The following is a 21,822-nucleotide window of genomic DNA, read 5'->3' on the forward strand; positions in this document are numbered from 1 at the left end:
ATCAAAGATACTGTTAGAGATGGTTTCAATTTTGTAGTTCCATACTGATAAAACAACAGTTTAATAGCACCTCTCCCAACTTCAATGTATTTTCTTTACTGTCTTACTTTATTCTGATAAAATAATTTATTATAAAGATATTAAATGAAATCAATATTTTTTGATTGGCCTCCAATAGTCCAAATCATAAGACTGCAGAGTTTGAACTAGAAGGGACCTCAGGGACCACATGTAATTATATGTAAAAGTATTTAGATCTATATATAATATTGAATTTTATTAGAAAAAATTTTTTTTCATGAGGAAATTGTAAGTTTGTTTTGCTTATGTTGTAAGGAAAAGTTTAAGTTAAGGAGGAAAGTGTGTAAGTTTGCAGAGGGCAGAGGCATGGGGCAGCAGAGTAAAAGATTCTGGAATTCTTCAGGGGAGAGTTAAGCTATTACTAAAAGACAATTGGGCTTGAGCTCGCTCTTGCTCTTTCTGGTTTTGACCTGGAAGGACTGGCTTCCTTCTCTTAGTGGCTGTTTCTACCTTGTTTTTCCCATCCTGTTATCCCTGCTGTTCTGTTATCCTGTTGCCCTGCTGCTGTGCTGATCTGTGCTATCTACTGCAGTTCCTGTTGATCCTGAACCATCTGGCATCTGATTGTGAGACCAAGTTTGGTTCCTTTTTGGATATAGGACCTTCCCTGGGCCTTATTAGGCTTACACAGACCTTTTCCTTAAAATCAGCTAAGGTGGGGTGGGGTTTAGTGTTAGTTTAACCAAGAACAGGGATTGGGTTATTAGGCAGTTAGGAAAGGATTAGAGCAGAAAATCACTCTGAAGAAATCTCAGTGAAGAGATATTTAGATTGGGGAGTGGGTGGTGGTGTTGTAGGTAGCTGGCATTAGTTTAGTGTTATTCACAATTCCCTTTTCACCTTCCCTTGTTTAATAAATCTAACGTCTATCATACCTGTTATATAGTGGTCTGTTTGTTACCTCAGGACAGGCTCTGCCTGTTAGTCTGTCATCCCACAGTTGGCCTTCCCAAACAGTTATTCTTTTGATACTGGTCAAAAATTAAACATCTCATCCCATCCCCAAAACCACCCACCGTTACACTTAGGACTAAAACCTCTCTTTTAATCTGTTCTTTCCTCTAATTTCCCCTTTCCCTCCTATTTCCCTATTGAGATAAACGTATTTCTGTATTCTTTTCTTCTTTGGCCAATTTAAATGAGAATGAGACTTGTATTAGCTGCTCCCCTTTTCTCCTTGTTTCTGCTTGTCCACCCTAATTATGTGAGGTAATTTACCTAACTTTCTTTTACTTTCTACCTTGCTATTCCCCCCTCCCACCCAGTGAATTCCCTTTCCCTCTCTTAATCGTCTTAAAATCAATAACAAAGCCTTCTGACTAATTAGACTCCCTCTATAACCAAACCCTGATGATGACTGGAGTTGGACACAGGTATCTCTCCCTCTATATTTGAGGTCCAGTGCTAAACTAAGGATGACTAGTTCTGATTTGTTATGCAATCAGTGTTTATTGCTTAATAGATTGTTAAACTTGGAAGCTCCAGTCTTTGTTTTCTCAGTCATTTCAGATTCCACCTACCATATCTGCTCCTTTATAGTAAAGACTGCTAAATTGTGTGATTTTGATTTTGGCTCTTGAGTGCTTGACTTTTTTCTTTTTGGCTACCTGCAATATATTGTTTCTTTGTACTTTCATTTTAGGGTTTCTTTTAGGAGGTGATTATTGGATTCTTTCTATTCCTACTTTTCTCCCTGGTTCAAGAGATCAGGGAAATTTTCTCCTTGAATTCCTTGAAAAAGCTCTAGGCTTCCTTTTTGGTAATAGCTTTTAGGTATTTCTATTTTTTCTCCTTAACTTATTTTCCAGGTCATTTGTTTTTGCTATAAGATGCCTTACATTTTAATTCACATCCTTTTGACTTGGTTTTAATATTTTTTTTTTGTCTCATGGAACCACTGGATTCCATTCTAATTTTCAGTTTTTTGCTTGAACAAGGTTTTCTGTCTCTTATCTCAAACTGTTATTTCCTTTTCTAATTCTTTCTTCCTTGGCTGTCTTTTCTTTTCCAATGTTTCCTCTAGCTCTCTTACCTTTCTTAGGAAAACATTTTTAACTCTTTAAAAAATTCTTGCTTCATTTCTTCCAAGAATTCTAGTTGAATATATACCCAAACTGTGTTTTAATTTGAGGCTTATTTGTAGATGTTTTGTGATTATCATCTCCTGGCCTTTTGTCTTGAGTGTTCCATCCTCAAAGTAGCTTTTTATGGAGAGATTCTTTATTTCTTTGCTCATTTTTCCAGTTTATTTCCTGACTTTATACTTTATATTTGGGTCAGGTCTGCACAATTCTGAAGGTGAGGTCTGGGCCTTATCTGTTATTGCTTTCTTGGAGTAATGAATGTAATATTATTTCAGGTTCTCAGGGACAGGTCAGGCTGGGGACCTAAAAGCTTTCAGTATTCCCAAAGTGCTCTAATCCAGGGAAAAGTCTGACTATTACTCTCCTGATCTGAGCTCTACAAGTTCCTTATATGGGTTTGGTTCTGAGCAACAGTAGATTGCTGCTGGATTCAGCTACTATCAGCTAGATGGGAAGTTCTTTGGGTTTGTAGTGATAGACTGCAAATTTCCCTCTGGTCTTGGATTCCTGCCCTGGAAATTCTGCTTCTGAAGGTCCATCCATCCATGTTTGTGAAATTTGTATAATGCTTATTCATGTGTTCTCATGAACAAATCACTGCGGGTCCAGCTGGCACATTAGAGATCTTCCTTGAATTTGTATGCCAATGGAGTGTGTGGGTGGTCTTACATTCCATAGCTAATCTATTTTTCCCCAGTCATAGCACTTCTCCAATATCCTGACACCATTAAATAATCCTTTATTTGTAGTATGTTTTAGATTGCTCAAGCTGACAGTACACCTATCCATTATACTTTGAATGATTCTCAACTTTAAAAAAAACCTTACTTTTATAAAAAAATAAATTCTATTGATGCTGTCTGTTGTTAAATCATAGTCATTTCTGGATCCTCTAGCTTCTTCCCTTTTCTGCCTTTTTCAGCAAAGGAAACCAACCAAGCGAAACCACTAGTGACAAAAGCCTACCCTCACAAATTCTCTCCTTTCCTCTGTGTGGACGGAGGTATTCTTTATTCAAATGACATAACATAAAAAGAACAGTATTAAAGACAGGAATTTGTTATAGTGAACAACTTGGAGAGGTTATAAGAACTATGTAGTTTCTCAAAAGCAGGCCTGCTGACTCTCCTCTGCTTGCAAAAGTCTAAACCAAACTCACTGTCTACCTTCAGAGTTTGTCCAAAATTAATGTTGTAAGTGGAAGACTTACCATATGAGCTGTCCATATAATTGTATATCATAGCTTGGATAGTGGACATTCTTCATCTATTTAGGGGTTTTTTGTGTGTGAATGTTTAGGTCAAACACTGTTGAATAATTAGAGATCTTATTCAGGAAGCTTTGTCTATACCATTTCAGGCTCAATTCAAATTACACAATGTTTGCCCACAAATGGGAACATTAGAGGGACCTCACCATCTATAAGTTATTCTTTTTTTATTTGAGCTCTGTGCTGTACATCTTTCATTACCATGGTGAACAGTTTTGGCAAATATACAACTACTTTATATTGCTTGATATTAATAATCAGAGTCTGAAAGAGGAGTACATTTGGAAACAAAGGTGATATAAAAATAAAAAATATAATTTTTTTAAAAAAGGGTAAAATCAAAAGAACACCACAAAAAAGAATGTAAGCTCCTTAAGGACAGCGGATATTTCATTTTTTATTCTGTAGGAGGCCTTTCTTTTTTTAAATCGCTGATTTCCTTTGGGGGCATACACCTAGCAGTGGAATCCAAAAGTATTTTAGTCATTTTTATAGCATAATTTTAAATTATTTTCCAAAATGGACCAATTCACAGCTTCATCAAAGGTACACTGGTTAGTCTGTCTTTTTACAGCATCACTACAAATGACTATAATTTTTTTTGGGGGGGGGTTACTTTTGCCAGTTTTCTGAATGTGGAGTAAAAACTCAAAGTTGTTTTGGTTTTATCTTATTGTGAATGATTTTGAGTAATTTTTCATGTTGTTGTTAATAGTAAGCACTTCTTTTTTTAAAAACTATTTGTTCCTTTTTTACCCCTTATCAATAGGGAAATGGCTTTGAGTCTTATTAGCCTCTGTCTATCTTGGCTATCAGATTCTCAGAGATATTTGATTCAAAAATTTACATGAATTTTTTTCCTGAGTCAATAGCTTCTCTTTTTATCCTAGGTGTCTTGATTCTCTTAATGCAAAAGGTTTTCAGTTTCATGGAATAAAAGTTATCTATTTTATCTTTAAAGTTACCTAGATATCTTTTATTTATGATTACCTCTCATTATCATCAGTAAGAAATTTTCTTCCCAGCCCAAACTGTGAAAGTTAAATGATCTGGTTTTATCTACATTTTTTATTGTAAAACCTTTGACATTTAGGATACATAATCATTTTGAACTTCTTATGATATATAGTGCAAACCTAATTTCTGACAAAATGATTCCAATTTTCCCTGAAATTCTTGTCAAATAGGGAAATGTTTCCCAAGTAATTTATGTTCTCAGGTTTGTGAACATTGGGTTGTTGAATTCAATCATTTTACATTTATCTATATCAAGCCTGCTATACTGATTTACTCCTTCATTTAAAAACAAATTAGTACCAAAGAGGTTTTAGAATTATAGCTATATAGTATAATTTTAGGTTTAGAAATAGTATTCCAAGTTCATTCTAATTTTAAAAAATTTCCTTTTTACTTCATTTCTTCTTTCAAGTGATTTTGCTTTTATTGTCTTTATAATGGTATGATATGCATAATACTAAATCTGTAACTTAATTTAGGTAATATCATTTTCATATATTGATATAGCTTGGTTAGGAATGCTATATTATTTAAGTTATTTATTTCTTTAAGGTGTGTTTTATTGCTTTTGTTATTGTATTTTCTTTTTTATAAATATTTAATTGATGACTTTTAATACTAGTCATTTTCACAACCATCATCTCCCCATACCTTCTGCCGGGTTGCCTCTTGACAACCCACCTTATCACTCTCCTCATTTAATCTCGACTGGGACTCACTCCAGATGCTAACTGTTCTTTCTCTTCTGTGTGTACTTTGTGTGTATTAATTTACTTATTGAATGACTTGTCTCCTCCATCAGATTGTAAGCTCCTTGAGAACAGAGACCATTTCCTTTGTGTCCCCAGCACTTAACCTAGTGGTCAGCACATATTTAAGTACTTAATAAATGATTGCTGATTGTTTAAGTTGATTCCATCCTTAAACTAAAAAAATACAGTTAAGCAAAACCAATTGACATGCTGTCTGACAATACATGCAACATTCTGAAAAGGACTTAATGAAAACAAAACAAAAATAACTTACTGTCAAGTACCACTCTTCCCACCATGTTGTATTCTATTGTTTTATCCACTTCATGCATCAACCAAGGTAGGAATCCAATCTCAATATCTATAAGATAAGAAAAAAGTGTCTAAAAATGCAATAAAAAACAATCATTCCTAGAAGACAGGGGAATCTGTTATTTTCCTAGTATGTGAGTGTGCATTCATCTATAGTAATAAAAATTTCCTTAAGATAGTATGGTTAAGTAATTTAAGATAGAATAACTAGTTTCTACCTTATAAGTGAAGGATACCCTGGGTAAGGCTTTTTTTTTCTGTTACACAATCAAACTTATTCAAATGTGAAATTAGCCTTAAGAAATAGAAAATTTTAGAGCTGTCAGAGATCTTTAATCATCTCACCCTGGGATTCTTAATCTTTTTTGTGTGATGGGTTTTTTTGGTAGTCTGGTAAAGCCTGAAGACTTCTCAGAATAATACTTTCAAATGCATTGATAGGATGACATAGTAAATAAAATATATTAAAATATAGCTATTACAAATTTGCCTGTCTAAGTTCATGGAACCCTTGAAATCTGGGTGTCAATGTATAGCTTAAGAACCCTGGATCCAGTTTAATACTCTTACTTTTTAGATGAGTAAATAGATTCAAAGAAAGATTGATCTCTAAATTTCCTTTATCCTACCTGCCTCTCATATTTCTGCATATAGTTCTTCATATAATAAGCTACTTAGGAAAAAATGTTTTACACTATTTTTTAAAAATGCTTTGTTGAATCTTTTTTAAAAATCTGTTATTTCCCAGCAATTCCCCACCCTTCACCTCAATGGAAAGAATACTGCTTTATAACAAAGTATGGTTCAGCAAAAACAAAATAGTAATAGTATTTTTCGTAACAGACATGAACTAGGGGTCACACAAGGTTCTCTCCAACTCTAAGATTCTATGATTCTTGTATATATATATATATATATATATGTTTACTAAGAAATGACTATGTTTTCATCCTCCTTATCCTATCAGCCAGATAAGCAGGACTGCTAATCAAAACTCAGTATATTAAATACAATTGAATCAGGGAAGGATGATAATGAAAAGATGTTATAGACTTAATTTTCACTTGTCCAGACTAGATAGAAAGGTGGAGTTTTTCTGAGCTTGAAGTACATGTGGTACCTGGTCAACTTGCCTATTGGACTGGATCAGAAAGTGAAGTTAAAAAAAAAGACAAGTGTGGAAAATAGCAATGTCTAAACAGTCAATAATCAGCTCACCTTTATTTTAAAACAAGGTTATAGAATCATGGAATGACAGATCTAGAAGGGATTTTATAGACCATCTAGTCCAGCCCCCTTTCATTTTACAAATGAGGAAATTGTGGCCCAAAAGCATTAAGTGATTTGCCTATGATCACCCTGCTAATTAGTACCAGAGACTAGACTCAGTAATAAAGCCAGAAGTACAGGTCCTTTAGAAAAGTGATTCTTTATGGGTCTATGCCATTAATGTTGTAATTCCCTATACTTTTCTGGAGGAACACTAACGTGCTTGGCAAGGAGAGTTTACATAGATAAGAATTCTGTTCAAGTCAAAAGCTATTTGATTACATTAAAACCTGAGTTGTCAGGAACACCAATCTTTTAAAATAGCTCTGAATTATGAAATAGGTCAGGGATGGTGGGTGAGAGGAGCTTTGGGGGTGGGGAGAGAGAAGTTTTGGCAACAAAGCAGGTCCTGGGCAGCACACCACAAAGAAATCATCAAAGAAATGAAGACCTAAAGATTATATTTTTCATTTTACAATGGTAAGCTCACTAATTAGAAAGAAAGCCTTTGTTAATCTTTTCACTGAAAGCTGAGAAATGTGGGAGAATTAATAGAAAAGGAAGGAAAAGTACAAAGATGAGGAAAGAGAACAGTGAAGATTAGAAACACTGGCAGCCATAACTGAAATAAGTAGAAGCAGCAATAACTAGACACTATGATAAGAAAAAGAGTTGACTCTGAAGAGAAGAATAGAACAGCCCTGTTGTCTTGGAGCAGAAGGGCAATGTCTGCATCTCCAAGCCCTTTAAAACACAAAGAGAGGGAATTTTTCCTATATGTGCAAATATAAATGAGAGAGAGAGACAGAGAAGAGTCTAGCTGGTTATCTAATGAACTCTGATAAAGCTGAGGGTTTGACTGTGTATACTGCTCTTTAGTAGCATTTCCCAAATGACATGTATTTTGAAGCTGCTTTTAATGGATTACATAATTAGAGGCTGAAAGGAGTATGCTTTAAGAGGGAGAACTATAACAATAAAAAAAGGACCTGGGTTCTAGTTTCAGCAATGGACAAACCAGATGAATGACACCTTACGGAAATCACTAGCTGCTTAGTTTGAATTTTCTTATCTGTCGAATCTAAGGAAAGGGTTCATTTAAGGTCTCTTCCACCATAAAATCAAAACAAAACAACCTATAGGACTTAAGTATCTAATCAAAGGTAGTCAAATATTTCTTTGCTAAATAAAAGGATATCCCGAATTATACCTATTCTTGGCTTTCAAAGTTTTTTCCTTTTTCTGTATGGTTCAATTAAGGATGAATCTAAAGACCCCAAAGCTGGGAGGAATAGCTAATAAAAGACAATAGAAGTAGGATTCAAAAAGATCTGCTAAACTTGAGATAGCCATTCACTTCTTCATTATCTAATGCCTCTTCAATCCCTAGCTACTGGGCTTTGATAATCAAATATTATATTGAAATTACTCTCATCTCAGTAACTGGATTGTTACAAATACAGTGTGGCCTTTTCGACTTTTTACTTTCTATTCTTGGATATTCTCTCCTTCTTTAGCTTGAGATAGAACTTTTTTACTTTTCTTTCTTTAAAGCCATCTCTCTGTGACCGACCTGGCAAATATTGTGAGAGAAAATGAATAAATCCAAGTATTTTAAATATGTAAGATTTAATAACAACAAAAGTGAGAAAGGGGTTAATTCAGCCAAGGAGTAGAGCACAAGTCTAAAGATCCACACCTGTTGCACTTTTTCAAAAGCACAAGCTCAAAAAGAGCCTAGCAGGGTGGGTCTCTGCCAAATTTATCTCCCAAGCCTCAGTAGGTGATGCTGGGTAAATGTAGTTCAGGTGTAGCAAATTTCTGTTTGCACAATGTGGAAGTGTGTCTCAAGGAAATATTCTTAGCCTCCTCTCACCACTTTTGAGAAAGGCTTGAAACCTTGGAGTCACATTTGACTCTTACCTCTTCCTCATCTTCTGGATCCAGTTAGTTGTCAAGCCCTGTCAATTCTATCTCTAACACATCTTTTGCATCCATCCTCTTTTCTCTCAACTGAAAAGGCCTCTTCCACTCTATTTTATAAAAGTCCCTGATAACCTTCCAGTTAAATTCTTTTAATTAATCTCTTTTCTAGTCTCTATTCTCTTTAAACCACTCCTCATACAACAGTTAAAGTAATCTTTTTAAAGTACAGACCTGATTATTTCACTCTCCTATTGAAAACACCTAGAGACCCAAACTCTTAGCCTACCACTTTAAGGGCCTTCACAATATGTCTCCCATATATCCCTGTTGTTCAGGGTCTGATGGCTTCTGAAGTCCCATCTACCACTTTTAAAAAGAACAATGCTACCTTTTCCTCTGAGAAAAAACATGAATGAATGAAAAATCAATGTACTAAAAAGACTAAGGATATAAATATGAAGAAAACACTTGCAAAAACCATCACTGATTCGAGGTCAGCTAAAAATTCATGTTTTTTTCAAAATGAAAGGGTGTAAAGATGAAATTAACTTATTAAACCAAGAGTAATATATATATATATAAATTATTACATAATATTGAAAAACTAATGTAATTTGGGAACTGACATATCAAAACACAGAATCGCAACTAACCTCTTTCTGTAGGATCATAAAAGTAACCATTATCCCTGAGACTACCAAAGACAGATGGAATGAGGTCAGCCAGGTAAACCTGAGCATATGCCCGAGCTGCAATTTTCTGTGCAGTCTCATTCTGTTTCTGTAATTGTTGTAGCTGTTGCTCTCTGCGACGTTCCTGCCAAAAGAATAAAAACACCAATGATGAAAATTTAGGTTTATATAGTTTTTTTTAAAACCCTTATTTTTGTCTTATGTGATCAGAGTTGTACTTGAATGTTGGGCTATATGACAATATATACAGTGATTCAGTAAACCAGTTCTATAGTACTACTCAATAAATTATTGATTCAGTACACTTGTGAAGTAAGCTACGGATTCTGGTAGTCTGAAAGAGGAAATGAAACTACATGATTAGAATAGGTTAACCAGCAAGAAAACAGGATTCACTTATAAGTATCTAACAAATAACATTAAATAAGTTCAAATTATGCCAAAAATAGAAATATAAGAAATAGAGTAAGAAATGTTATTACTATAAAAATATACTACACATACCAATAGATACCCATTCTTATAACATAAATATAATTATTTAATATAATTTAATAAATATTTTAAAACTAGAACTTACAGAACATGGGTCAATACTTAATAATGATATATTTGCTACTGCTTCAAAGTCTCCACTGCAACATTGATTAAAAGGAGACATTGTTATAGATTCAACATCTTGAATTTTCTTTTTTGTGGAATCATGAATAGATCCAAGGTTAAATTTAGAACTATGTAGAAGCTCAATTCAAGAATCCAAACTCTAAGTTTGAAATTCTTTTATAATACAGTTCCCAAAGGGCACATAGTCTAAGTGTAGGGTAGTGAGCTGGTCAATAAGTATCCCAAGTTTTCTTCAACCAATCTTCAAATATTTCCAGTTAATAGGAGAATCCCAGATTAACTTAATACACTGCAATAGTAAATAGGAGCAGCAAAGGAAGAGTCTAACCCTGCTCTGTATGTACCTTTTCTTGCTGGTGGCGCCTCTCTTGCTCCTCAAGTCGTTGCACTTCTGCAAGTTCCAGATTCCGTAGTTCTTCAAACTGTTGTTGCTGCTTTTGTAGCTCAGCCAATTCTTCTTCCTCCATGACTTCGAGCAAAGATTGTTCAATGGTCTTTCCCACCAAAACTTCTAACATTGGTTTGACTTCAATGTCAAAGTCAAAAAGCTTAGGAATCCAAAAGGATTTAGTATTAGCTGCAAAAGTTCCAATCACTACATAGCAGAACAGTATTTTATTTGCAGATAACTTGAAGCATGGGTCTGTCATAGCTAAAAGTTACATCCATACAGGTATCCATAAAGTCATATAAAATGAATCTGCATATTTATATAGGAAATTCATAATTGATAATCTTTATGATCCAACTTATTTAATTCAAGGAATAATGTCCTTGTTATAATCCTGTCCTCCCCATACTAGTAGCAGGGCTGAAAAGACTAGAAACTAGAATATAGAGGAGAAAATAATTCATCTGGTGCCTTTTTTCAGCATTATCTAGTAGCAAATGCTCAAGTGTTTGGCTTACTAGCCAATTTCTGTATGCCTATTCCCTGTTCTTTTAATTCTACTTATATTTTTTAAGAGCAGTTGTTTGGTATTTCTTTCCCCAAGGGTGCATGCCCTTCTCCAACTCTCTCTTAGGTCAATATATTTATACATTGCAAAAGAATGTGAAATCACTACAATTACTTAAACTAAGACAGAATTATCCTAATTACAGATACAGTCTCACTTGCATCTTTAGTGCAATGTTCTTCCTTACTTAGAGGTAGATTATATCACTAAATTCTTTTAAAAATGATGCTAAGAACATTTTTTAAAATTTAGGCTTTAAATGTCATCAAAGTAAAATCTAAATAATTATATTGGAAGCCTTTTTTAGGCACACCTAAATTAAACAGTTCTAGGTAATCAGGGGAATGAAACTGAACTTCTTGTATTTTTCTGTATAAAAACTACTTTTTATAAAGTGTCCACACAAACTCTTTTCTCTTCCAAAATTTCCTGTTACTGTCAAGGGCACATTGGGTCAGTCAGTGATGTTTTCAGAGTCAGTGTCATCTGTGACTCCTTTCACTCACCTTGCATATCCATACCACTTAACTGCTAAACTGATTTTCCTCAATTGTAGGTCTGACCATGTTGCTCTCTCCCTTTGCCTCTCTTCAGTAAACTCCAGTGATCACCTATTACCACCAGGATCAAAAATCTATTCCTCTGGTTGGCACTTACAACCTTGACCCCTCATCACTGCTTTTCTAATCTTTTTATACTTACTCTGTATTCTTCACATTTTACGATTCAGCTATATTGGCCTGTTGATCTCTCAGCTAGAGTAATATTTTTGGACATGGCCAATAAGGCAGGTAGGTACACATATAGAGTGTTGGTCCTGAGGTCAAGAAGAAATGTGTTCAAATCCTGCCTCAGACATTTATTACTTGGGTGACTTTGGGCAAGCCACTTTACCTCTGTCTGCCTCAGTTTCCTCATCTGTAAAATGGGGATAGTATAACCTTTTTCATAAGGTTATTGTGAGGATAAAAGAAAATATAAAGTACTTTGGAAATATGAAAGTTCTAAATAAATGACACCTATTATCATCTCTGTATCCTTGTACTGGCTATTTCTTGTTTCTGAAATGTCCTATTTCTCCATCTCCACTTACTAGAATCTCCAGTTTCTTTCAAGATATCACTCAAATGTCACTTTACAAAGTTTTTCCCTATAAGATTATCTTTCATCTACTCTGTATATATTTTGTATGGGCTTATTTATTTATTCATTCATTCATTTATATTTATTAAACCCTTACGTTCCGTTCCATCTTGGAGTTAATACTGGGTATTGACTCCAAGGCAGAAGAGTGGTAAGGGCTAGGCAATGGGGGTTAAGTGACTTGCCCAGGGTCACACAACTGGGAAGTGTGTGAGGCCAGATTTGAACCTAGGACCTCTCATCTCTAGGCCTGACTCAATCCACTGAGCCACCTAGCTGCCCCCTGGGCCTATTTATTTTCAAGCTCCCTCAATAAAACAAACTTCTTAAGAGCAAGGATTATTGTGGCTTTCTTTGCCTCCCCAAATTCTTAGCACACTGCTTGGTCTGTAGTAAGCTCTAAATAACTGCTTCTTGATGACAAATGCTTATTCTAAATATACTTTGTGAATTGAAAGATATAACTGAAAGATTCCTGTAAAGTTTACCATACCTCGCCTTCTAATATTTGTGTGGCTACATCTTTGCCAGTTTTAGCTGGGATAAAAAGTGGTGTTGGTGGTCGGTCCAAAAATGCATCAGTTTGACATTCCATATCAACTTCTATTATGCGGTCGGCAAGTTCTTCTAAATATAACTCTAAGAAGGAGTACCACAAAAATTGTTTAAGTTTTTGGCATACTCTAACATTAAATAAATTATTTGAAATTTTAATGAATAAGAAAATTAGTATTATCTTTAAAATAAAAATGATCAAATGTGAGATCCAATTAAAAACCCAATTAAGGGCTTCATATGTACACTAATGGATAATATGGCCTCTGATATTTATTAAGTTGTATATGCTGAGTACTATAAAAGGGTTGTAATAAGGGAAGATATAGCAGTAGAGAGTTAACAGAAGTGTAAGAGGCAAATGTGTAAATTAGGAGGGAAAATTAACCAAATAAACATATAGGAATGAAAAACTAGGGGGTACAATGTATAGAATTACTTTTAAAAAGAATGCTCCTCATTAAGCCACTGATGTTAGATTTTCTCCCAGGCCTTAAATATATTACTTAGATCAAATCTTAGAGAGATATAGTTAAATGACTTTTTTTGGTAAATCATTCACATAATATGAACAAATCCCTAGAATTTAGCTTTCACAGGAGGAAATGTCAATAAGTCATCTTGGGAAGAATTATAAGCATAGAGGTTATATGAGTATACTGAGTTTTATTTTCTAATTTTTGGGGTATGTGACACAAATCTGGGAAATTTGGAGGAACTATGGTCAGAATGGAGTCTTTCTCTGAGGAGGCCTAGAATATATATAAAATCATTCAAGGGCTGATGATAAAATATAGAGCTACTGACTAACAGGAATTTTATCAGTTTAAGTATGTATCCTTTTCTAGGTCACTCAGGATTGGTGAGTTCAAAGGTTCCACTTACTGTAAAACAATGTATTTGTAAAAAGTGTAAGGTTGTTTTATTAAGTCTTGAATAGAAAATGATGCATATATTCTGTTTGGACGCAAAATATTCTACTACTTTCTACATGGCTGATTGTCTTTATCAATTTATCTTGTTCTCTTTTGACTGATAGATATCTCATTATATATGTCTACTGAAAGACCTTCCATTTCCTGTTTTAAAATGCATCTTTTAAAAAGTGATGGGTTGTTTTAACAGCGCATCTTTTGTAAACATACTCCTCTCTCCATCCCTTATACTCATTGAGCCATATTTTGTAACAATTTAAAGAGAAAAAAACCCCAGTAACTAACCAACATATTGAATTATGTCTAACCCTATAGGAAATAGAAATATTTCATACTGATAATCCCCTACTTCTGAAATAGAGGGAGGGAAGTACATTTTCTCAATTTTTTTCTAGCATCTATCTTAATCATTATAATTACATAGCATTCAGATTAATTTTCTTGGGCTTTTTTTCCCATTCATTTATACTGACTGCCGTAATCATTTTATACACATCCACATTTAACACATAGAAATTATATAAGTTATATAATGTTTGGGTATGTGTATATATGTCTATATAAATATATATATAGGGAGGGATAGAGAGACACACACAGGGACAGAGACAGAGACAGAGATAGAGATTGACTTCAGGCCATACCAATTCATTTAAATCTTCCCATTCATATTATTTCTTATTGGGCAGTAAGACTCTATTTAAGTAGCGTACCACACTTTGGCCACTCCTCAATTCATGGGCATCTATTGTTTTTTTTTTCTCTGCCTTTTTTATGTCCTGTTTTATTTCTTAAGTCATTGTTAAAGTTAAATTATGATTTTTCTACTTCTTATGAAATCCATTATATTTGCATTGTTTTGAAAGGGTTTTTTTCCCCCTTGGCTTCTTATTTCCACATGTTTTTCCTATCTAACAGCTATTCAGAGATGCTCTGGTTGTTCCTTTCCCTTTTTATTTATTTTTAGGCATTTCCAAGTCTATACACATAGAGGATATAAGGAAGAGCTAAGGTATTGTTCAAAACCTCTCTGAAATATATTATTTCTATAATGTCTAATAGGTATAAATGGCAAGAAGGGCATTCTCTCAAATGCAATCCTGGGAATTTCTGAGATAAACTAAAAAACTTAAAAAAGATCTTTGTATAGGCAAGTCAAAAAAACTTTGCCCTGTCCTCATCAGTGATAGATTCTGTATTTGGGGTTGTAGAGGCAGTCAAATGAATTTTTTAAATTTGAAAATCTTTATTTAATTAATTAATTTAGAATATTTTTCCATGGTTACATGATTCATGTTCTTTCTCTCCTGTCCCACCCCCCTCCTATAGCCAATGAGCAGTTCCACTGGGTTTTACATGTGTCATTGATCAAGATCTATTTCCATCTTATGGATATATGATAGCTTATGATAGCTTAGAGTCTACATCCCTAATCAAGCCCCCATCGACCCATGTGATCAAGCAGTTATTTTTCTTCTGTGTTTCTACTTCCACATATCTTTCTCTGGATGTGAATAGCATTCTTTCTCATAAGTCCCTCCAATTTGTCCTGGATTATTGCATTGCTGCTAGTGGAGAAGTCCATTGCATTAAATTATGCCACAGTGTATCCGTCTCTGTGTATAAGGTTCTCCTGGTTCTGCTCCTTTCACTCTGCATCAATTACTGGAGGTCGTTCCAGTTCACATGGAATTCCTCCACTTTATTATTCCTTTTAGCACAATAGTATTCCATCACCAACATGTATCACAATTTGTTCAGCCATTCCCCAATTGAAGGGCATCCCCTCATTTTCCAATTTTTGGCCACCACAAAGAGTGTAGCTATAAACATTTTTGTACAAGTCTTTTTCCTTATTATCTCTTTGGGGTATAAACCCAGCAGTGCTATGGCTGGATCAAAAGTCAGACAATCTTTTAAAGTCCTTTGGGCATAGTTCCAAATTGCCCTCCAGAATGGTTGGATCAATTCACAACTCCACCAGCAATGCATTAGTGTCCCAATTTTGCCACATCCCCTCCAACATTTATTACTTTCCTCTGCTGTCATTTTAGCAGTCAATGAATTTCTTGTGTGACTTAGAAATGGGTTGCAACAAAGATTATAAGTGCTAAGTTGTGGAAGCCCAGTTGTCTATAATATGGATTTATATTGCCCGGCCAATTGATACCCCTATGTATTCTTTCTTTCAATGAACAAAATGATCCAAGAGTCAAAGTGGTTGTATAAGGGGAAAAAGGCCTTGTCAAATACTAAGAACAGCTGGGGGGAGGGAGCAATTGGGATGAATTTGGGTGTGTTCTCTCAAGTAGAGCAGGCTAATATTAATATGACCTACTTATACAAGGATGAAAGATCATAGGATCATAGATTTGGAGTTGGAAGAGAACCTAGGTCATCTAGGGCAACACCTTATTTTACAGATGAGGAAAATGAAGCCTAGGGAAGTAAAGAGCCCAATATTATACAGGTAGATTTCTTATCTAAGTGAAGAAGCAAAGGGAGCAGTGGGCTTGGTGAAAGCTAAATTTGGCAAAGGAAACTGGGATGTTTAGTGTCAAATCATTCATATCTATATTATAGAGCTTACTTGTGTATTCTTTTGTGATAAGAATCATAGATGCCCTACTTTCTTTTACCAAGATTTGAAACAATGTTAGTGATAATCATTGGGCTTGATGGTCACTCTAAGAATTTAGATGCTAAATTAGATGCTAATTTAGGTGTCTTCTCTGAAAGCCTTAGGGACAGGAGGAAAAGGCCAAAATCATGGTCCTTCCTGTTGGGGGTTGGTATCTGGAAAGAAGTAACTAGTAAAAGGCAATTCCCAGAAGAAAATGGTGAGTAGGTCCTAATGTCTGCAATATATGAGTAGATGTGTCTTCATAGACAACTACAAACCAATGGTCAGTTATAGGAAAATAACAGAGTGGAGCACCTGAGTTACAATGCTGTTGGTATCATCTCACTGCAGAGCTAGTCATACAATTTGACACTGGCCCTTTAGACTAGACTACCAGAAAGGAAAATTCCCATTAATATCTGCAACTTAGATTTTGAAACACCATTACTTAAAAACAACTTGTTCTCTGATAGGGTAGTCATTTGGATATACTAATGCTCCCTGGACATCTTTAGCTACCTTTTGACAACTCCTTTAGTAGTAGAAACTGAGGATTATGGTTAAGACAAAATGCTACATGCAGCCCCCTGAGGCCATTTATCCAGTCCCCACTGCACTTCCGGAAGGGGCAGCTCTTTCATTGGTGGTCAGTGAGAAGAGCTCTGTATGTGGCAGTGCCACAAAGTGCGGTGTCACTTACGTACAGTAATAGTTCCGGTGACATAATCCTTTGTGTGGCACCTTGTTCTGAGAGTAACTGAATGAAAATGAGGCACCGTGAAAAGAATTATGTGGCTGCACAATGGAAGACATCAGCATGGTGAGGGGTGTTCTGGGGGAGGGGATTCCATACTGTCTATACTGCTGCCTGGGAGAGTGGAGGCGGTGATGGGCCAGTACAAGGTGTGACGGGCCCATCAGAGCCAGCACTGCAGCCTCCACTATCCCAGACAGTGGTATGCAGATTTGTTCAGAGTTTTTTTTATAATCTGGCCCTCCAATGGTCTGAGGGACAGTGAACTGGCCCCCTGTGTAAAAAGTTTGGGGACCCCTGTACTATGGTATTAATTTTGGCCCTTTAATCCTAATAAAATCATTCCTTACAAACATCACCCAAAGTAACTATATTGCTCTATATGCCTATATTTTATACCTGTTATGGATTTTTTAGGTACTGTTATTAGTGAGATATAACTGAAAAGAGTCTTAGTAACTATAACCAGGTATATGATTGGTCAAGGGTCAGAATAAGGCTGTCAGGCTGGACTAGACCTCTTCCTCCAGAGGGAGGAAGGATACAAAGAAATAGCCAGTGACTGATGAATCAAAAGAAGTGATCACTGATTTCCAATGAATTCTACTAAACCACATGTGCATTTTCATTTACTACTCAGTAATGTGTGGGAACTACTTACTTGCCCTAGACTGGCATATTGGTACGGGGTGCTAATTTTGTTTATTCCCAAGTATAAATAGTGCAAACTTCAATGTAGTTTATAGTTTTGGCAATGCTAGCCAGATACTAGTTTATACCTCATGCGTATATATTATGGGATGCTATGATGGGCTGACATAGATCCATGCTTATAGCTTTGTTTTTTTTCCCCCAATTTAAAATTTTTTATTGATAATTTTTGTTCTTACAACCCATTGATTCCTGAATATCCCAACTTCTCTACCTAGTGATCTTCCTTCTGTAACTAAGATGTCAAAAAAAACCCCAACTGCAGTAATAATCACCACATTGACTACACTGATAGTATATGCAATATTCTGTATCCATAGTTATCTAACATTCCAGTGAAAGGAGGATATAGTCTATGTTCTAACATCCATAATTTATAGACCTGTTCCCTGTTAGTGTGAGCTGTATATCTGGCATTTGAGAACCTCAAGTATTTTAAAAGCTGACATCATGAAGAGGATGATCAAAAGCTTTTCAAGGAAGGGACTACTCAGTTTGTTGTTTTCCCAGTACAAAAACATGGCACCACACAAATCATAGGTCCTTATTAAGTGTTTCTTGAATAAAATTGAAGAGGATCTACTGTATCCCTGGGAGAGGGCAAAGTCAGGCTGAAGACAATATTGATAATACCAGATTAGAATTTCTAGATTATATCAGATTAAATAGACTGAGTTATAGAAGCAGCAAAGGTTTCTATATGGAGAGGAGAGGGAGCAAGACAAGAAGGAACAGGAAATAGAGGGCTAGTAAGACCAGATTTGGGTCTATATTGTGGAAGACAATTTAGTGGATTTGATTTTAAACCAAAGTAATTTTTAGACGGCAATGTGTGAGAAAGTTGAAAAGAGAAATAATGGACTCTCTCCAATCTCTGTGAGTAGACAGGGGATTGAAAGGAAGAGCAGGCAAAAATGGACTCCCAAAATCCTTCTCCTATCCCTACATATCAGTAAATTATAACTTGTTATGTTCACTGTGAGCATGGGCTCTATTCTCTGAAAGCTCAATGGGGAAATAAGAAAGAGTAAAAGGAACATGTTTTCTTTTTCCTTTACCCAAGACCTCTGATCTCTTCCTCAGGTCTAGATGTTTGTCCTAATGCAGTAATTAGATAAATATAAGCATTCATTAAATGCCTATTATGTAAAAGGCAGAAGGAGGACCAGAATCCTCCAGTACCATCCATATCCTAGGGTTGGGGACCTGAAGATATCTATGGAATAAACACTTGTCTGTGGGGAGGAGATTAATAAAAACATATAATAATAACTGATGGTCACCTAACTTTATAGTTATAATTTTTCCCTCTGAAATCTGCAGGGTATCTTTCTTGTCCTCCATCATCTTTCAAAGATTTTAAGATAAGTTTTTGTGAAAAATGAAATTATAATATGAAGCAAGTCAAGAATTTATTAGTTGCTTTGGGTCAAAGTGAGCTCTAATACACATCCAGATAGTTGGAAGTTCTACATTACTGAAATCTCATTCTTTTGTGACATGTCTATAATGTTTCCCAAATTCATCTATCTAACTCTTCCTCCTGTCACCCAATTACTTTTAAGTAATCAAGTGAGTAATCTTTTGGATTGGCAGTCATCTTGGCTCTATCTGGCTCACTGCCCCACTCTTTGTTCTTCTTAAGTTAGGGCTCTGGCCAAGACTACTGAACATATAGTATTGGGTGGCCACAGACTTTCCCTGAAAAACAAGGGGAAAGAGAGGAGCAAAGAGGCCAAGACAAGAAGAAGGGCAAGACATATACTGGGGTTTTGACTATTCATAAATAAAAATAAATTCTAGAATTAGAATACAATTCTACATGGTTGCACCATGCTCCAAAATTGTGTTGAAGGAAATGCTTGGCTGATTTATGCCAGAATGTAGTTAAGCATAGGAGTGGTTCTTTTCTTGGCCTATGCAAAATGAGTTTGAGAAGAAACTATGGAAAGGGACAGGAAAATTTTTATCTCCTACTCTGACCAGGTGGCCCTACAATACTTAGCACATACTCTGTACATAGTAGATATTCAAAAACAATCTTTTTATTATACAAATATAAATTTTAAGTAAACAGAGAACTAGACTGAAGAGCAAATACATGAATAATATAAAAAGTTAAATGGAGAGAATCTAAAAACAAAACAAACCCCTAATTATTTTGGGGGTGATATACCTGTCTGTACATCAACATGTTTTCTGCCTTCTACAGGTTCAGGACTTCTTGGTCGAAGATGTTCTCTAGCTCGTCTTCTAGCAAGAGCTTTCCTTTTGGCCTCCTGCTGCCTTTGGAGCTCAACAGGATCAGGTTGAGTAGACTATAAAGTGATGGAAAAATATTTCTTAGGGTTAAAGGTAATAATAGGTGCTAGATTCTTTCCCTGTTTCCCTTCTTTCATTGACTAACTTGGAAGCCTAAATAATACCCACTGGAAAGAAAGCATGCTTGAAAACATCAAGAAACAGTCTCCACCTTAGGAAGGTCTGGTAACAGGTAGATTTTTTTTAAAATTTAGAATATTTTTCCATGGTTACATGATTTATGATTCTCCCTCCCCCATCCTGGAGCTGACAAGCAATTCCAGTGGGTTATATATGTATCATTGTTCAAAATCTATTTCCATGTTATTCATATTTGTAGTAGAGTGATCTTTTAACATCAAAATCCCAATCATATCCCCATCGAACCATGTGATCAATCATGTTTTTTCTTCTGCATTTCTGTTCCCATAGTTCTTTCTCTGGACGTGGATAGCGCTCTTATAAGTCCCTCAGGAGTGTCTAGGATCATTGTATTGATGCTAGTAGAAAAGTCCATTACATTTGGTTGTGCCATGGTGTATGGTGTCTTGGGGTCTCTGTCTCCTACTTCTCCTGCTCTATCTAATGAGCTCATATTTCATGACATTTCCTTGGGTGTGGTTTCTATTAGTTGTTCCAAGAAAAAATGAAACAAAATTTAAAATATTATTACAGTTCTGAGTAAGAAGCTTTAAGCTTGAGTAAGCTGATCTGTGTTTACAGAGTAACAGGTAAAATGTAAAAAGGGAATAATTTTAGACAGAGGAAGCCACTAGTGTGTCACTGTATCACTCAAACTGTGATATTAAAAGGCAGAATATCTTCCTAGATGTAGAAGGCTCTTGAGGATTTTCCCTTTTGTGGAAATGGTCACACCAACAACAGAGAGAATTTATAAAAAGTCTTTCTAGGCTAGAAGTCAACTTTTTAAATAATTGAGCCACACCTGGAGAAATCTTTAGGGAACAATGGGGAATTTCAGAAAGAGTCACAATAGAAAATTCCTCAGTACACTTAGGAAACTAAAAGGGGAAAACATTTGAAAGACAGTCATTTATTGAAATGTTTATTTTCTTCAATATACTAACAACATTTTTCTTTCCTCTAAGTGTTTATGTCTTACAATATATATGAATCAAAGATGGAGACTAGAACACAGGCTGTATGACAAGTCAGGATCTCAATATATATTGCTTCCCTGATTTATAAAATATGATGATTTACTTACATTAGATATATACCCAAGATTCTTGCTAGCCCTAAACCCTATGATTCTTTGGAGACTTCGAAGTGAACTAGATGGTGATTTTCTACAGATTTCCTGGGTAGGGTTTTACAAGTCATTGAGTAAATTTCCTAAAGTATATCCAGGCCTTTTATGTCATGATTCCTATAACAAAGGCTATATTTCAGGGGATTATCTGGTATTAGCACATGTCTTTTGCATTCAATGTAGTCATTCTTGGAAAGCGCTCTTAAAAGCACAGTATAATGAAAATAGTAATATCTAAATTATTTTATAGACTTAATACAAAGTAGTACCAAATGACATAAAATTAGTGATAACTGTGAAGAAAATAATGAGAAAAAGGGGTTTCGTTGCTGGATCTTATACAGTAGCAATTATCAATAACACTATCTTATAAGAGATTTAAAAAAAGGAGTTAAATATAACAGAATATGTAATTCAAAATTATAAGTCAAAATAATACATAGACTACTAAACATAATACTAGCATTTGAAAAATACAAGATTACTAAACACAAGAGAATAGGAATTATTATTCAATAAAAACTGATGGGAAATATGGTAT

The 21,822-nt window shown here is 35.1% G+C and overlaps 1 protein-coding gene across 3 annotated transcripts in view; it reads right to left on the reverse strand.

Moving 5' to 3' along the window:
• RSPH3 (radial spoke head 3) overlaps positions 1–21,822 on the reverse strand; it is a 128,825-nt gene that overhangs the window by 51,039 nt on the left and 55,964 nt on the right. For all 3 annotated transcript variants that reach the window (XM_007484841.3, XM_007484840.3, XM_056819005.1), the window contains 5 exons: positions 19,884–20,025; positions 12,623–12,768; positions 10,372–10,575; positions 9,365–9,527; positions 5,479–5,565 (listed from right to left, as the gene is read on the reverse strand). In XM_007484841.3, coding sequence (XP_007484903.1) covers positions 5,479–5,565; positions 9,365–9,527; positions 10,372–10,575; positions 12,623–12,768; positions 19,884–20,025 — 742 coding nt within the window. The remainder of the gene's footprint in view (positions 1–5,478; positions 5,566–9,364; positions 9,528–10,371; positions 10,576–12,622; positions 12,769–19,883; positions 20,026–21,822) is intronic.

Source organism: Monodelphis domestica, chromosome 2 (assembly GCF_027887165.1).
Source record: "Monodelphis domestica isolate mMonDom1 chromosome 2, mMonDom1.pri, whole genome shotgun sequence".
Taxonomy (NCBI): domain Eukaryota; kingdom Metazoa; phylum Chordata; class Mammalia; order Didelphimorphia; family Didelphidae; genus Monodelphis; species Monodelphis domestica.